We start from the raw sequence: 16359 nt of genomic DNA, 5'->3' as shown, positions 1-16359 counted from the left end.
GCGAAGAGGGTGCTCGGATTATTGCCTGCCGAGGGGTGAGGCCGGCGACGGACACAGCAAAGCTGGGATTGGAACCTGTCGTGAGGCAAGGCCGGTGCTGGAGCCTCTGAGGCCGGGATAGGAGCCTGCCGAGTGGTTAGGCGGGTGCAGGACCAGTGAAGCCAGGATCGGAGCTTGCCAAGGGGTTAGGCCAGTGCCGGGGCTAACAAGGCCAGGATTGGAGCCTGCTGTGAGGCAAGGCCGGTACTGCGGCCTCCGAGGCCGGGATCGGAGCCTACTGAGGGGTTAGGCTGGTGCCGGGGCCAATGGCTGACATCAGGGCCTGCCGTGAGGCAAGGCCGCTACTGGGGCCTCTGAGGCTGGGATCAGAGCCTGCCAAGGGGTTAGGCCGGTACTGGGGCCATTGAGGCCGGAATCGAAGCCTCCCGTGAGGCAAGGCCGGTGCTGGGGCCTTAGAGGCCGGGATCGGAGCCTGCCGAGGGGTTAGGCCGGTGCCAGGGCCAGCAAGGCCGGGATCGGAGCTTACCGTGAGGCAAGGCCGGTGCTGGGGCCTCCGAGGCCGGGATCAGAGCCTGCCGAGGGGTTAGGCCGGTGCTGGGGCCAGCGGCCAGCATCGGAGACTGCCGTGAGTCAAGGCCGGTGCTGGGGCTCCGAGGCCAGGGCCGGAACCTGCCGAGGGGTTAGGATGCTGGGGCCAGTGAGGCCAGAATCGGAGGCTGCTGTGAGGCAAGGCCAGCGCTGGGGCCTTAGAGGCCAGGATTGGAGCCTGACGAGGGGTTAGGCCGGTGATGGGGCCAGCGAGGCCGGCATCGGAGCCTGCTGAGGGGTCAGGCCAGTGCCAGGGCCAGCGTGGCTGGTTCAGAGCCTTCCGTGAGGCAAGCCCACTATTGAGGCCTCTGAAGCCAGGATCGGAGCCTGCCGAGGGGTTAGGCTGGTGCCAGGGCCAGCGTGGCCAGGATTGGAGCCTGCCGTGAGGCAAGGCCAGTGCTGGGGCCAGGATCAGGGCCTGCTGAGGGGTTAGGCTGGTGCTGGGGCCAGCGGCCGGCATCCGAGCCTTCCGTGAGGCAAGGCCGCTATTGAGGCCTCCAAGGCCGGGATCAGAGCCTGCCGAGGGATAGGCCGGTGCTGGGACCAGCGGCCTGCATTGGAGCCTGCCACGAGGCAAGGCTGGTGCTGGGGCCTCCGAGGCCGGGATTGGAGTCTGCTGAGGGGTTAGGCTGGTGCCGGAACCAGCGGCCGGCATTGGAGCCCTCCATGAGGCAAGGCTGTTATTGAGGCCTCCGAGGCCGGGATCAGAGCCTGCCAAGGGGTTAGGCTGAGGCCAGTGCCGGGGCCAGCGGCCAGCATCGGAGCCTTCTGTGAGGCAAGGCCGCTATTGAGGCCTCCGAGGCCGGGATCGGAGCCTGCTGAGTGCTGTTAGGCTGGTGCTGGGGCCATTGTAGGCTGGTGCTGGGGCCATTGAGGCCGGAATCGGAGCTTGCCGCAAGGCAAGGCCGGTGCTGGGGTCTCGGAGGTCGGGATCGGAGCCTGCCGAGGGGTTAGGCCAGTGCCGGGGCCAGCGACCGGCATCAGAGCCTTCCGTGAAGCTAGGCCGATGCCGGGGCCATCGGCTAGCATCGGAGCCTGCTGTGAGGAAGGCCAGTGCTGGGGCCTCCGAGGCCAAGATTGGAGCCAGCTGAGGGGTTAGGCCAGTGTCGGGGCCAGCGAGACCAGAATCGGGGCCTCCCATGAGGCAAGGCCGCTGCTTGAGCCAGCGAGGTCTGGATCAGTCCACCGGGTAGCCAGGCCACAACTGGGGTCATCAAGAGTGGGATTGGTACTTGCAACGCGGCATGCACAGAGAAATATTGCAGAAAATTAAAACCAGATACTTCCCCTAATCAGCAATAACTAGGAGGAAAGGGGCAACAGGAAGTGGTCAAGCTATAAAAAGGGCCCTAAAGTGAAGCAAATAAGGTGACCAATCAGAGGGTATGGAATAGGGGAGGATGGAGCCTCTTTAAAAAGCAGAAGGTACATAAACATGTATCAGAGTTAATCACCAAACAAGCATGGGATCGAGGGAGGGGGAGAGAATGGGATGGAGACTGGATGAGGGCTAATTGGATGATGTGTGCTTGTATATCCTCTCAAGTCTTATATTCCAATGTGATGTATGATTACAATGCACCAATAAAAATAAATTTTAAAAAATACTTAATTAAAAAAATTAAAACAGTATGTGCAACTTTCAATAAGTGTTTATCTAAACCAATACATAAAATGTTCTGGGTAAAAAAAATATTGGAATTATTAAAATGTAGAAGCTAGAGTTACCATGTAGAGCTGAGATGCTATTAGGTTGATACCAGTGCCTCAGCGCTCTGGAAAGGGGAACCATGAAATCAGGGTCTAAAAACTAGCAACTGGCTAGTTGTTGATGGTATTGCTGATAGGGTCCCATGAATCTGGCTTGCTAGTGTTAGAACACTGCCACTGGAACTGACTCTTGCTCACTGAATGAGTTGCCTCTGTCAGAGTAAAGAAACATACCCTGGGGCATTCCTGTCAGCAGTCGGAAGGAGTGTTCCTTGTTCTTCCAGTCTTACAGCCCTGCTCTATAGCACTTCTTATTGACAGAGCCCAACAGGGAGCCAGCTGGCAAAGGTGAAGTGTGGCTTGCAAAATCCACGCCTCATCATAATGTCTAGGATAGATTTAGAGTTGAGAGATAGCCCGACGACCAGCATATCATATACAGTATGTTGGGATGATTGATAGAAGATTGCTTAGTACAAATATATAAATAACTTCATTCTAGTCTTCTGGTGCTGACCCTTAAATGTTTGAAAGCACTGTTCTCTCCAGTTAATAAAATAATATTTGTTTGATTATATGTAGATTTAATTAAACATAGGTCCAAAGAGATAAAGTATTAGACTCAAACATTATTGACACTATTAAGACATTTTGGTGCTACCAAGAAAAAAAATGCTGCCAAATAATGTAAGACACTATCAGTCATATGATGTATCCTAATTTCAGAAATTTAAAAGTTTGAAAAAAAAGCTGGGCGTGGTGGCGCACGCTTGTAATCCCTGCCCTTGGGAGGCTGAGACAGGAGGATCGCGCGGGTTCGAAGCCAGCCTCAGCTACTTAGTGAGGCTCTAGGCAACTTTGTGAGACCCTGTTTCCAAATAAAGTATAAAATAGGTCCGGGAGTATAGCCCAGAGGTAGAAAGCCTCTGGGTTCCACCCCCAGTACCACCAAAAAGAAAAAAAAACGTTTGTAAAAAAAGCCGGGCATGGAGGACTTCCGGGAAGATGATGACGAAGAAAAGTAGGGCTAATGAGCCCCGCTAACAACCAATCTCTGTTACCACAAAATCAGCGCCTTTCATAGCCAGAAAACACCATCAGCAGAGAAACAAAAAATGTAAATACAAGGGACAGAGAAAAAGAGGGCTGGAAAAACGAGATACCAGAAAGAAAACAGACCGCAGTGCTGCGGCCGGAGCCGTGGTGCAGCCGCCATCTTCCCTTGCAGCACGAGGCTCTAGAGAGGAGGGGGACTCAGAACGGAGGTCAGAGCCACAGAGGAGATACGCCGGCCTCACGCCCGAGGATGCGCCAGCAGTGCCTTACTGCCGGTGGCAGCGGCAAGTTCACCGGATGGCACCAGACCAATGCACTCAACAGCCCACCAGGCTCCAGAGAGGAGCAGCGGTCAGCAAGCCGAGGTGAGCCGCTGCGGATCAGCCGGGCGGAATTCAGCAGATTTTTCAGCGCAGGGAGCGTCTAAAGCTCCCAGGGGCTGGGCTCAGCACACCCTGCAGGGACTCAGAGCAGAGCTCAAAACCAGAGAAGAAATATGCCAGCCTCACAGCCAAGGGCATGGCAGTAGTACCATATTGCCACCTGCGGCAGCAGCAGCAAATTCACCGAGTCCACTACAGCTCCATCGGCGCACTCAACAACCGTGAGTCAAATTGCGGCCCCCTAGAGGAGAAATCCCAGTACTGCACTCCCTGGGACTTGATCCAGTTGGGGAGTGGCGGTGGCAGAGAAACACCATAGTCACAACTCCCCACAGGAGAACGCCCAACCTGGCACCCCCCCATGGTCTAAAGCAGCCTCGATAGACTCCCTGGGTCTGAGACTTTGCAATACAATCCAGTAAAGGAGTAGTGGTGACTGAGATACCGCAGACTCGAGATCCAGAGCACCATAAGTAAAGTCATAGTGACCCAGAGAAGGCACAAACTTCCAAAATCATGGGAAAGGGGAATAACAATGGAGCAATGAATACCCACAACCCCACAACATCAGAACCTGATAAAACAGAAATTCAGAGATTTCTAGAAGATCAAATCAGGAAAATAACTGTAGAAATAATAGAGGTGCTTCGAAAATAACTCAGAGAGAGCCAAAAAGAGATAAAGGATGCAATTAATGAAGTAAAGGCCTCAGTTCAAAGTACAAACAACAGATTAGACCACATGGAGAATAGAATCTCGCTCCTAGAAGATGATCACTCCAAAAATGAACTCATAGTTTCTAATTTAGAAAAAAAATCCGACAGCAGGAATCTGACATTGAAGAAATATGGGCCCATTTTAAGAGAGCTAACCTAAGAATAATTGGAATAGAGGAGGGAAAAGAAGGTGAAACCAAAGGGATCAACAATCTCTTCAAGGAAGTAATAGCAGAAAATTTTCCAAACATAGAGCAAGAGGTTGATACACAGGTCCAGGAAACTTATAGAACTCCCTTTAGACAGGATCAGAGAAGAGTATCCCCATGCCACATAATTGTCAAAATGACCAATGTGGAAGCCAAGCAGAGAATCTTAAAGGCAACAAAAACAAAGGGCCAAGTGACATTCAGAGGCAAACCAATTAGAATCACTCCAGACTTCCCAAACCAAGTCATGAGAGCTAGAAGGGCTTAGAGTAACATACTCCAAACTCTGAAAGAAAACAACTTCCAGCCCAAAATTTCCTACCCAGCAAAACTTTCTATCAAATTAGATGGAGAAATAAGATGCTTCCATGACAAACAGAAACTCGAGGAATTTATGTCTTCAAAACCAGCACTAGAGAAAATGCTCAAAGAGATTAACTACAAAGAAGAAATAGGTAACATACACAAGAACCAGAGAAACAAGATTTTCCATCCAACAGACAACTAAGATTGGTTATTTTTGGAGATTCATTATTTATGTTAGTCTGTTACCTATTTCTAAATTGTATTGTTTACTTTTATTGTTGCTAATTTTTAGGATTTCTAGTTGGAATATTAATATACCTTCAGATATAGCACTTGGAAATATTTTATCCCATTCTGTTTACATTGTCTTTGGATATATACAATATTTTATTTTTTAAGGAGTTTGTTTTGTCTAATGTATTAGGACTGTTGAAGGACAGTAATTAAGTTTCTTGTTAAAAGAATAAGATGAGGAAAGCTGGGCGTGGTGGCACATGCTTATAATCCCAGCATTTGGTAGGCTGAGACCAGAGGACCACGGTTCGCGGACAGCCTTAGCTACTTAGTTGAGGCCCTTTGCAACTCAGTGAGCCCCTGTTTCAAAATAAAGAATAAGAAATAGGGCTGGGGGTGTATGCCCCTGGGTTCCATCCCCAGTACCACAAAAAATAAAGAATGAAATGAGCAAACATCACTATTTCTTGTAGGTGTATATCCTCTATGATGTGCTGCTATACTAAGAATGAGGTAGTCAGGTTTCTTTCTCTTTGTAGCAAGACATTAGGGAGCTTAAAAAGCTATGTGTATACTCCAAGATAAAAATAAATAACTTTTTTTTTTTTTTGGTTTAGCTAGTATTCACTGTAAATATGTTCCTTTAGCTTTCAACGTAATTTTACTAAGTCTAAAATTTCTGGCTCTTCTCGTTCCTCAGGTGGCTTTCTTTCAGATGCAGGCTGGTACAGTGATGCTGAGAAAGTTTTTCTGTCTTGCCTCCAGTTATGTACTCTACATGATGAGATGCTTCATTGGTTTCGTGCAGTAGAATGTTGTGTGAGGTAAGTTGAAATAGTATAATTAAGTGTTATAATAATAGTGCCATTTATAGTTTTAGTTCTGTGCATATGCCAACATTTAATAAATCTCTAAGATGATACCTATTTATTTTATTTTTTTATGTTGAGGATTGAACCCAAGGGCATTCCATCTCTGATCTATACCCCCAGGCCAATTTTATTTTTTTTAGTTTGAAATAGGATTACAGTGGCAGAGGGCCTCACCAAATTGCTTGAGCTGGCCTCGAACCTGTGATCCTGTTTAGATCCTACTGAAATCCCAAGTACTGGGATTACAAGTGTGTCCATGACTATCGGCTTCTAAAATGATATTTATATGTCATAGTTTCACTAGTCTGGCCTTCTGTCTCCCATATCCAAAATATAGCAAACCTGCTATAGATGTCTTAAGATATCAGCATTATAAACCCAGAATGCTAATTTTATATATATCTTTTTGCTTTTGCATAATTTGTATGTTTGTTTACTCAACAAATATTTATTGAATGCTTGTTATGTATTAGGAACTCTTCTAGGTAGTGGATGCTAAGAAACTCAAGAAATGTACTTTTTTCTTAGATTTTTTTTATCATTGCTTTATTTATATTTCCATAATTTTGCATGGCAAAGTTAGTATTTTATTTATTAATAACTTTATCTTGAGCCTGGAATGGTGGTATACATTTGTAATCCCAGTACTTGGGAAGCTTAGACAGGAGATGTGTAGATTCATGGTTTGCAGCTTGGAAAGACCCTATTTCAAAAATGAAGACTAGAGGCTGAGCATGGTGGCACACGCTTGCAATCCCTGTGCTTGGGAGGCAGAGATAGGAGGATCGCGCAGGTTTGAAGCCAGCTTCCACTGGCTTAAGAGACCCTGTTTCCGAATAAAAATATAAAATAGGTCTGGGAGTGTAGCCCAGAGGGAGAAGGCCCCTGGGTTCCAAGAAGAAGAAGAAGAAGAAGGAGGAGGAGGAGGAGGAGGAGGAGGAGGAGGAGGAGGAGGAGGAGGAAGAGAGTCGGTGTGGTGGCGTAGGAGGAGGAGGAGGAGGAAGAAGAGAGTCGGTGTGGTGGCGCACGCTTCTAATCTCAATACTTGGGAGGATGAGACAGGAGGATCGTGGTTCGTGGACAGCCTCAGCTACTTACTGAGCTCCTCTGCAACTCAGTGAGACCCTGTTTCAAAATAAAGAATAAAAAACAAAATAGGGCTGGGGGTGTATTTTGTAGGTAGAATGCCTCTGGTTCCATCCTCAATACTGAAATAAATAAATAAATAAATAAATAAATAGAATAAAAAAATACGGCTAGGGGTGTAGCTCAGAGATAGAATGTCCCTTGGTTCAATCCCTAGTACCACAAAACAAATAAATAACTTTATGTTGAAGATTTATTTATGTATTTATTTAATATACATACTTAAAGGAAAGACAGACGTAGAGTAGCTCTGCTTTTATTGTCCCTCCTTTTTGGGGACACATGTGAGATTTACCTTTAGCTATTTTATGTAGGTTTTCTCTCTTTCCCCAGTTTCATTTGGCATTTCCGTTTTTCTTCCCTGCCTTTTTTTGTTTGTCTGTCTGTTGTGTAATTTTTTAACAGACTCTTTCTATATTGTCTCTGTTGCCCAGGCTAGCCTCAGACTTTTGGCTTTCTCTCCTCAGCCTCCCAAGTAGATGGGCTGTATGCACAAACTGCCACACCTGGTTGATCTGGCTTTCCATTAAAAATTTTTTCCATGAAAAATTAAAATAACTTTTTTTTTGGTGGCACTAGGGATTGAACCCAGGGTCATTCTACCTTTCAGCTACACCCCCAGCTACATCCCTAACTCTATTATTTTATTTTTTATTTTGAGACTGGGTCTCACTAAGTTGCTGAAACCCTTGCTAAGTTGATGAGGCAGCCAATGAACCTGCAATCCAGTCTCTAAAGTACTAGGATTATGGACATGCACTACCGCACTCAACTTATTTTCATTTAAATCTCCTTGCTTTCCTCTGTGTGTGTGTGTGTGTGTGTGTGTGTGTGTGTGTGTGTGTGTGTGTGTGTGTGTGTTTGGTACTGGGGATTGAACCTAGGGACATTCTACTTGACAGCTACATCTACATCCCCACCTCTATTTTTTTTTTTTTTTTTTAATTTCCTTGTTGAAACATGGTCTCAGGGTATGGTGGTACATACTTGAAATCCCAGTACTTGGGAGGCTGAGAGGGTCACAGGTTTGAGGACAGATTCAGCAACTAGTGAGACTTTCATCAACTTAGTGAGACCCTGTTTCAAAATAATACAATAGGGGTAGGGATGTCGCTTCGAGGTAGAATGCCTCTGGATTCCATCCCCAATACCACAAACAGAAAAATAGAAGGAAAAAAAAAAGGAAGGGAGGGAGGGAAGAAAGGATCTTGCAAAGTTGCTGAGGCTGGTTTTGAGCCTGTGATCCTTCTTTCTAAGCCTCCTTTGATGGTACAAGCATGCATCACCATGCCACACACTCTGTTTTTCAAACTTGGATACTGGGGCACGTTCTCTATATTCTTTCATCTGTAAGGTGTTTTGTGAAGTAAAGCTTTTTTTTTTTTTTTTTTTTGTGGGCCTGGGGATGGGACCCAGGAGCATCTATCTTCCTTCCTTCCTTCCTTTCTTCCTTTTTTTCTTTTATTTCTTCCTTTTTCTTTCTTTCTTTCTTTTTTTTTTTTTTTTAGTACTGGGGATGGAACTCAAGGGAATTCTACCTCTGAGTTATATCCCCAGCCCTTTTTTTAAAATTACATATTTTGCCAGACAAATATAGAAAATACAGAAAACTGAAGAAAATAAGTGGTATGTATATCCCTATTGCCAAGAAGTAGGGAGAATTGCTATACAGTTCACTCTTAGAGCTATGGGCAGTTGGTTCTAGGACGCCTTTGGATACCAAAATTTGTAAATGCTGAAGTTTCTTTTGTAAAAATGGTATAACCTTTGCAAGGTATTACTTAGGCACATCGTGTGTGTGTGTGTGTGTGTGTGTGTGTGTGTGTGTGTGTGTTTGTGTGTGTGTGTTTACTGGGGATGGAACCCAGGGCCATTCTATCTCCAAGCCATGCTCCAGCCCTGTTATATTTTTTGTTACTTATTACTATTATTATATTTATTTATTTATTTATTTATTTATTTATTTATTTGCAGTACTAGGGATGGAACCCAGGGCCATTCTACCTCCAAGCTACAGCCCCGGTCCTATTATTTAGTCGTCTTTTTTTTTTTTTTTTTGGAAACAGGATCTCACTGAGTGCGAAGGGCCTCACTAAGTAGCTAAGGCTGTCCACTAACCATGATCCTCTGGTCTCGGCCTCCCAAATGCTGGAATTACAAGCATGTGCCAGCTTGGCTTTTTTTTTTTTTTTTGGTGGTACTGGGGTTCCTGGAAGCCCTTCTACCTTCAGGGTATACTCCCAGACCCGTTTTTATATTTTTATTTGGAAACAGGGTCTCTTAAGCCAATGAAGCTGGCTTCGAATCTGCATAATCCTCCTGTCTCCGCCTCCCAAGTGTGGGGATTACAAGCGTGCCCCACTATGCCTGGCTATTTTTTATTTTTGGAACAGAGTCTCACTAAGTTGCTGACAGCCTCACTAAGTTGTCATGGAAATTGCAGTCCTCCCATCTCACCCTGCCAAGTACTAGGATTACAGGTATGTACCATCGGGTATGCTTTAAACTACCTCTAGATTAATAATACCTATTTGAGTATAAATGCTCTGTACATAGCTGTTATACTATATAATTTAGAAAATAATTGCAAGGGAAAGTCTGTACCATTCAGTGCAGGCACATTTCTTCCCCCTCCTCCTGTACCCATTCCCAATTTTTTTGAGGGGTAGTTGTACTGGGGATTGAACCTAGGGGCATTCTGCATCTGAGCAACACCCCCAGACCCCTTTTTACATTTTGAAACAGGTTCTTGCTAATTGCTGAGGGTCTCTGCTGAGGCTGGTCTCAAACCTACAATCCTCCTGTTTTAGCCTCTTAAATATTGGGATTACAGGTGTGCACTGCCACATCTGGTCTGATTTTTTTTTTTTTTTTTTTTTTTTTTTTTTTTGGTGGTGCTGGGGTTCCTGGAAACCCTTCTACCTCTGGGCTACACTTCCAGACCCATTTATTTTATATTTTTAATTTGGAAACAGGGTCTCTTGAGCCAGCAAGGCTGGTTTCAAACCTCTGCGATCCTCCTGTCTCTGCCTCCCAAGCATGGGGATTATAAGTGTGCACCACCACACCTGGCACGGTCTGAATATTTTTGATCCAGGAACTCACAGATATGGAGGACTGACTGTAATAGTGCACTTTTGGATAGTGACAACCTAGAAGTTCCTCCTTAACCCTCTTGTCATATTTCCCCTGGAGTTAAACCAGTCTACTTGAGCAAGGTCTGTCTGAGATTGCACAGCATGACCACCTTGTGCTTTCAAGGACGAGGCAGCACAAACTTAGTTTTTTTTCTTTTTTTCTTTTTATTCCTTTTTTTCTTTGCAGTACTGGGGATGGAACCCAGGGTCATTCTACCTCCAAGCTATATCCCCAGCCCAATTTTCTTTCCTTCCTTCCTTCCTTCCTTCCTTCCTTCCTTCCTTCCTTCCTTCCTTATTTTTTGTGGTACTGGGGATTGAACCTCAGGGGCATTCTATCTCCAAGCTATACCTTCAGCTCTATTTTTTATTCTTTATTTTGAAACAGGGTCTCACTAAGTTAAAGAGAGGCTCAGTAAGTAGTTGAGGCTGGTCGCAAACTGGTATCCTCCTGTGTCAGCCTACTGAATGCTGGGATTATAAGCGTGCACCACCATGCCTGGCTTTTATTCTTTATTTTGAAACAGGGTCTCACTGAACTGCAAAGGGACTGATTGAGTAGCTGAGGCTGTTCGTGAACCCGGATCCTCCTGTCTCAGCCTCCCAAATGCTGGGATTACAAGTGTGTGCCACCACGCATGGCACAAACGTAGTTTTAATTTCAAGTCTTACCTATTTTTTGTTTTTTAAACCATAAAAATGCATTACTTTGATAGAGATTTTGTTTAATGAAAAAGAATTACTGGATAGTTGGAAGGGAGACTTGAATCTGGAATAAGAGAATTGAGGACTGCGGGTAGTTATATTTTCTCTCTCTCTCTCTCTCTCTCTCTCTCTCTCTCTTTCTCTCTCTCTCTCTCTCTCTCTCTCTCTCTCTCTCTCTCTTTTTTTTCTTAGTTGAATTTTCTGAAACCTAAAGATAAATAGAAACGAGAAGCTAAATGTACTGATTTAAATATGCAGTGGACTTGTGTGTGTGTGTGTGTGTGTGTGTGTGTGTGTGTGTGTGTGTGGTATTGGGGATTGGACCCAGGGACATTCGACCTCCAAGCTACACCCCCAGCCCTATTTTGTATTCTTTATTTTGAAACAGGGTCTCATTGAGTTACAAGGGGCCTCACTAAGTAGTTGAGGCTGGCCGCACAACCTGATCCTCCTGTCTCAGCCTCCCAAATGCTCTCATTTGAGGCTCTCAGCAACTTAGTAAGACCCTGTTTCCAAACAAAAATATAAAAATAGTTCTGGGATTGTAGCTCGGAGGTAAAATGCCCCTGGATTCCATCCCCAGTGCCAATAAAGAATGAATGAATGAATAAAGTCTGCTGCAGCTGGGCCTGGTGGCACATGCTTATAATCCCAGCATTTGGGAGGCTGAAACTGGAGAATCGCAGTTCGTGGACAGCCTCAGCTACTTAGTGAGACCCTTGTAACTTAGTGAGTCCCTGTTTCAAAAATAAAAAATAAAAGGCCGGGCGTGGTGGCGCATGCTTGTAATCCCCGCGTTTGGGAGGCTCAGACGGGAGGATCTCACAGGTTCAAAGCCGGCCTCAGCTACTTAGTGAGGCTCTCAGCAACTTAGTGAGACCCTGTTCCAAATATAAAAAAGGTCTGGGAGTGTAGCCCAGAGGTAGAAAGCCTCTGGGTTCCACCCCCAGTACCACCAAAATAAATAAAATAAAAAATAAAGAATAAAAGATAGGGCAGGGGGTATAGCTCAGAGGTCAAGTGCCCCTGGGTTCCGTCCCCAGACCTGAAAAAGAAGAAAGAAACAAACTATTAGCAAGGATAACGAGAAATGGAAAACCTTGTTCACTATCGATAGAATGTAAAATGATGTAGCTGCCATGGAATACAATTTGATGGTTTCTCAAAAGAGCTGAACATAATGTGTGAGCCTAGAAGGATTGAAAACAGAGACTTAGATATTTGGATGCCAGTATTCTTGAGAGCCAAAAGGTAGGAACAATTTAAGTATCAGTCCATGGACAGATGAAGAGATAAGCAGTTGTATACATGCATTGAATTATTCAGCTGGTCTAATACCTGTTACAGCATGGATGGATCTTGAAAACTGAGTATGAAATCTAGAATAGGCTTGCTGTAGAGACCGAAAGTAGATTAAAGGTTACTGAGGACTAGGGGGTGAGGAAGAAGGGGGAACTATTGCTTAATGTTTAGAGTTTCTGTTCATGATGAGGAAAAGCTTTGAAAGTGGATAGTGGTAATGGTTGCATAACATGATAAATATAATGTCACTAAATTGTACATTTAGAAATGTTTCTTTTTGGCAAATGTTATGTATTTTACCACAGTAGAAGATCAACCTTTAGGAATCTTTATTATCCAGTGATCTCCCTTCAGTCTGTCATTTATTGCCTTTTGTTCTTTTTTAGCTCTGGAAATTGAATCCTAGGCTTTGCTCCCCCCACCAAAGTACTGGGAATTGAGCCCAGGGACATTCTCCAGCCTTATTTTTTATTCTTTATTTTGAAACAAAGTCTCACTAAGTTGTGGAGGCCTCACCAAATAGCTCACTAAGCAGTTGAGGTTGGCCTCAACTCTGAACCTGCAGTTCTCCCATCTCAGCCTCCCAAGTACTGGGATTATAAGCGTGCACCACCAAGCCTGACTCACATTATAAGCATTTGCTATACCAGTTAGCTACACTCTCAGCTCCTTATTTCCAAAAGTTTTAACCAGCTTTTAGTAAGACATAGAAGGAGAGAGATTCTTTTCCTTTAGGTTTTCCTTTAGTATTTTATTTTTGTTATGTCTGATGTGGATTTAACTAGTCATCTTAATTTTATAGTTAGTATATCTATAAACTTCATGACTTCTAAATGTGTATATTTTCTATTTCAGACCATGAATAATTTAACAAATTGAATAGTTACTGCTTTTTCCACTAGCTATCCAATTATATGTTGTCATGAGAGTGTAATACCACATTTGGAGAACCTTGACAACATGCCTTTTTTTTGTAGACTAAATGTTGCGACAAAATTAGACCATCAGTTACACCAAAAGTTTCTTGGGTTTTGCATCCTACTTAGTGTCAGCCCAGATGGACACACAAACCCTGAAGAGTCTCCATGTGTTTAGTCTGTCCTTTTGTTTCAGTAGACAGCCAGCAGGGACTGGGGTAAATAGCAAGCTGTCCCTTTCTGGCATAAAATGCTTAGTTTGTTTCCTCATCATATGTCAGTTACTAAATAATTTCCAGAAATTGTTATTTTAAGGGAAAACGTTCAGTGAAGGTCATTGGAAATGCAGTCCTTTTAGCATTGTGCAAATGATAAATACTATTCTTATACTCTCTGTTTTCAACCTGGGTTTCTCTCTCTTCTTTTAATTTAAATCTATTTATTTATTTTATTTATTTATTTTTTTGCATGTCTGGGGATGAAAACCAGAGGCATTCGACCTCTGAGCTACACCCCATGCCCTATATTTTATTTTTTATTTTGAAATAGGGTCTCACTAAGTTGCAGAGGGCCTCACTAAGTAGCTGAGGCTGTCTGCAAAAAGCAAGTGATCCTCGGGTCTCAGCCTCCCGAATACTGGGATTACAAGCGTGCACCACCACACCTGGCTAAATCTATATTTTTAATACTAATCTTTTTTTTTCCTCCAGGATTTTTTCCTAGACTGTTGTAATGTCTTCTGTCCTGGTTGTTTTGCTTTCACTCTTGGCTTTGCTGTAATCCATGCTCCACATTATAGCTTGAACAGTCGTTTTGAGCTGTGCTGTCCCATATGCTTTAACCATAAGTGACTGTTTAAATCAGTTATAGGTCACTACCAAATCAGTAGCACAAGTATATAACATTTCTGACCTCTCAGGAAATGTATTAAATAGCACTGTCCTATAGCACAAATAAAATCTCTTCCATTACAACCAGAACTTCTTTCTGTTGCCAGCAAAGCACTATAAAATGTTGGTTATTTCCCCTTTTTCATTTCCTATTGCATAATTTCTTTTCTTTACTTTTTTTTTTAACCCAGGGATATTCTCCCTCTGAGTTATACTCCCAGCCCTTTTTATTATTTTATTTTATTTATTGTTTTGCAGTACTGGGGATGGAACCCAGGGGCATTCTACCCCTGAGCTACACTTCCAGGCCTATTTTTCTGTCTTTTTATTTTTGAAACAGGGTCTTATTGAGTTGCAAAGGGCCTCACTAAGTAGCTGAGGCTGGCTTTGAACCTGTGTGATCCTTCTGTCTCAGCCTCCCAAATGCTGAAATTACAAGCTTGTGCCACCATGCCCAGCAGACCTTTTTATTTGAAACAGGGTCTTGTTGGTCTCTGAGGGCCTCACCAGTTTCTGGGGCTGGCCTCCAGTGTGCGCTCCTCCTGTCTAGCCTGTCCTGTATTGGGACTACAGACATGTGCCGCCACGCCCGGCTACATAACTCCTCACTCAGTATACTCCACATGTGTTTGCTTTTATTCTTTCTCCCACCCCCACTGCTCTACCTTTCCACCTTTTCTCAGTGTGTATGCCCTTGCCATGTTTTCTGTCTTTTTTGAACGTGCTTCTCAGATCTTTCTGTAGTTGCCTTGTCGTCATTTCGGTATAAATGCAAATGTTACCTTCTCAAGAGAATTCTTCCCTGTCCAAGCACCTCTTTTAAGAAACTTGTTGACATTACCATGTTCGTATCCACTTCATAGCATTTATCCTTAAATGAAAGCCTTATGTATGTGCACTCTGTCCCCTTTCCCCACCAGTGTGTAAGCCTCTAGACAATGTATTGGCACATAGTAGGCACCTGGTCAGTACTTGACTATTGTTACTTTACTATTTTTAGCCTTTTCTTTTTTTGACCTCTAATTTTTTCCCTAGATTTCAGTTCTGTCTTATGTATAGTTTGTTTTTCATTTTGATAGTGACACAGTCAGTACTACTTGGTCATCTCTGAGTCTGGCTGTGAACTTGCACTCACCCTCTCAGCCTCCCAAGTAGAGATTACAGGCATGCACCACTGCACCTAGTTCAGTATATTATTTTGCTTAAGGGCTTTATTCTCTTCTAAAATCCAGATAACTAGTATGGTAAATCATGGGAAGATGTTAATTTTCTTCTCCTCCTCTACCTCTTAACATTACCACCACCCAGGGACACTACCACTGAGCTTATACCCACAGTCTATTTTTATTTTGAGACAAGGTCTTGCTAGGTTGCTAGGGCGCTAGGGCTGACCTCAAGCCTGCAGTCTTCCTGCCTCAGCTGTCCAGGCACTGGGACCAGAGGCATGTGCCACAGCACTCCTCATTTGTTTTTATTTTTTTTTTTGAAGACCTGGGAATTGAATTCAGGGGCATTCTACCTCCAGCTACATTCCCTGCCCTATTTATTCTTTATTTTGAAATAGGGTCTTACTAAGTTGTAGAGGCCTTTACTAAGTAGCTGAAGCTGCCTGCAAACTTTTGATCCTCCTGTCTCAGCCTCCCAAGTACTGGGATTTCAAGTGTGCACCACCATACTTGGCCACTTGGTGTTCTTTTGATTTTTTTTTTTTTATATCTTTGTTCCCTCTTGAGCTGAGCATCTTCAGAAAATTGTATTAGCTTTATGTAGAGAACATTGTTTGAGCCTGACAGTGTTCAATCCTTCATTATAATAAAGATGTTATTTGTCCAGTCTTAACACTATATAGACTGTAAAAGTCCTGTCTTTTATAGTCTGTATAGATTTACAGGCTGTTGCTATCTAGAGTTTCTAGAGTTTAGTCTAATCAAAAGCATTTTGCTACTATTAAGTATCATTAAATTGTCCTGGCTGTACAGTTTCTTTGTATAAAGAACTCTCTCTCTCTCTCCCTCTCTCTCTCTCTCTCTCTCTCTCTCTATATATATATATATATATATATATATATATTTTTTTTTTTTTTTTTTTTTTTTTTTTTTTTGGTGGTACTGGGGTTCCTGGAAGCCCTTCTACCGACAGGCTACACTCCCAGGCCGATTTTATATTTTTTTAATTTGGAAACAGGGTC

The 16359-nt window shown here is 43.7% G+C and overlaps 1 protein-coding gene across 1 annotated transcript in view; it reads left to right on the top strand.

The window, feature by feature from the left end:
- Positions 1-16359, top strand: part of APPBP2 (amyloid beta precursor protein binding protein 2) — a gene marked incomplete at both ends in the record, with an annotated part of 77081 nt that overhangs the window by 35590 nt on the left and 25132 nt on the right. Inside the window, one exon of the mRNA XM_080713481.1 lies at positions 5903-6026. Within this exon, the coding sequence (XP_080569607.1) occupies positions 5903-6026 (124 nt within the window). The remainder of the gene's footprint in view (positions 1-5902; positions 6027-16359) is intronic.

The sequence above is a fragment of the Muscardinus avellanarius genome (genome assembly GCF_963383645.1).
Source record: "Muscardinus avellanarius genome assembly, chromosome: 16".
In the NCBI taxonomy this organism is placed as follows: Eukaryota; Metazoa; Chordata; class Mammalia; order Rodentia; family Gliridae; genus Muscardinus; species Muscardinus avellanarius.
The sequence above is the reverse complement of the archived record's forward strand: the minus strand, read 5'-3'. Positions and strand labels throughout refer to the sequence as shown.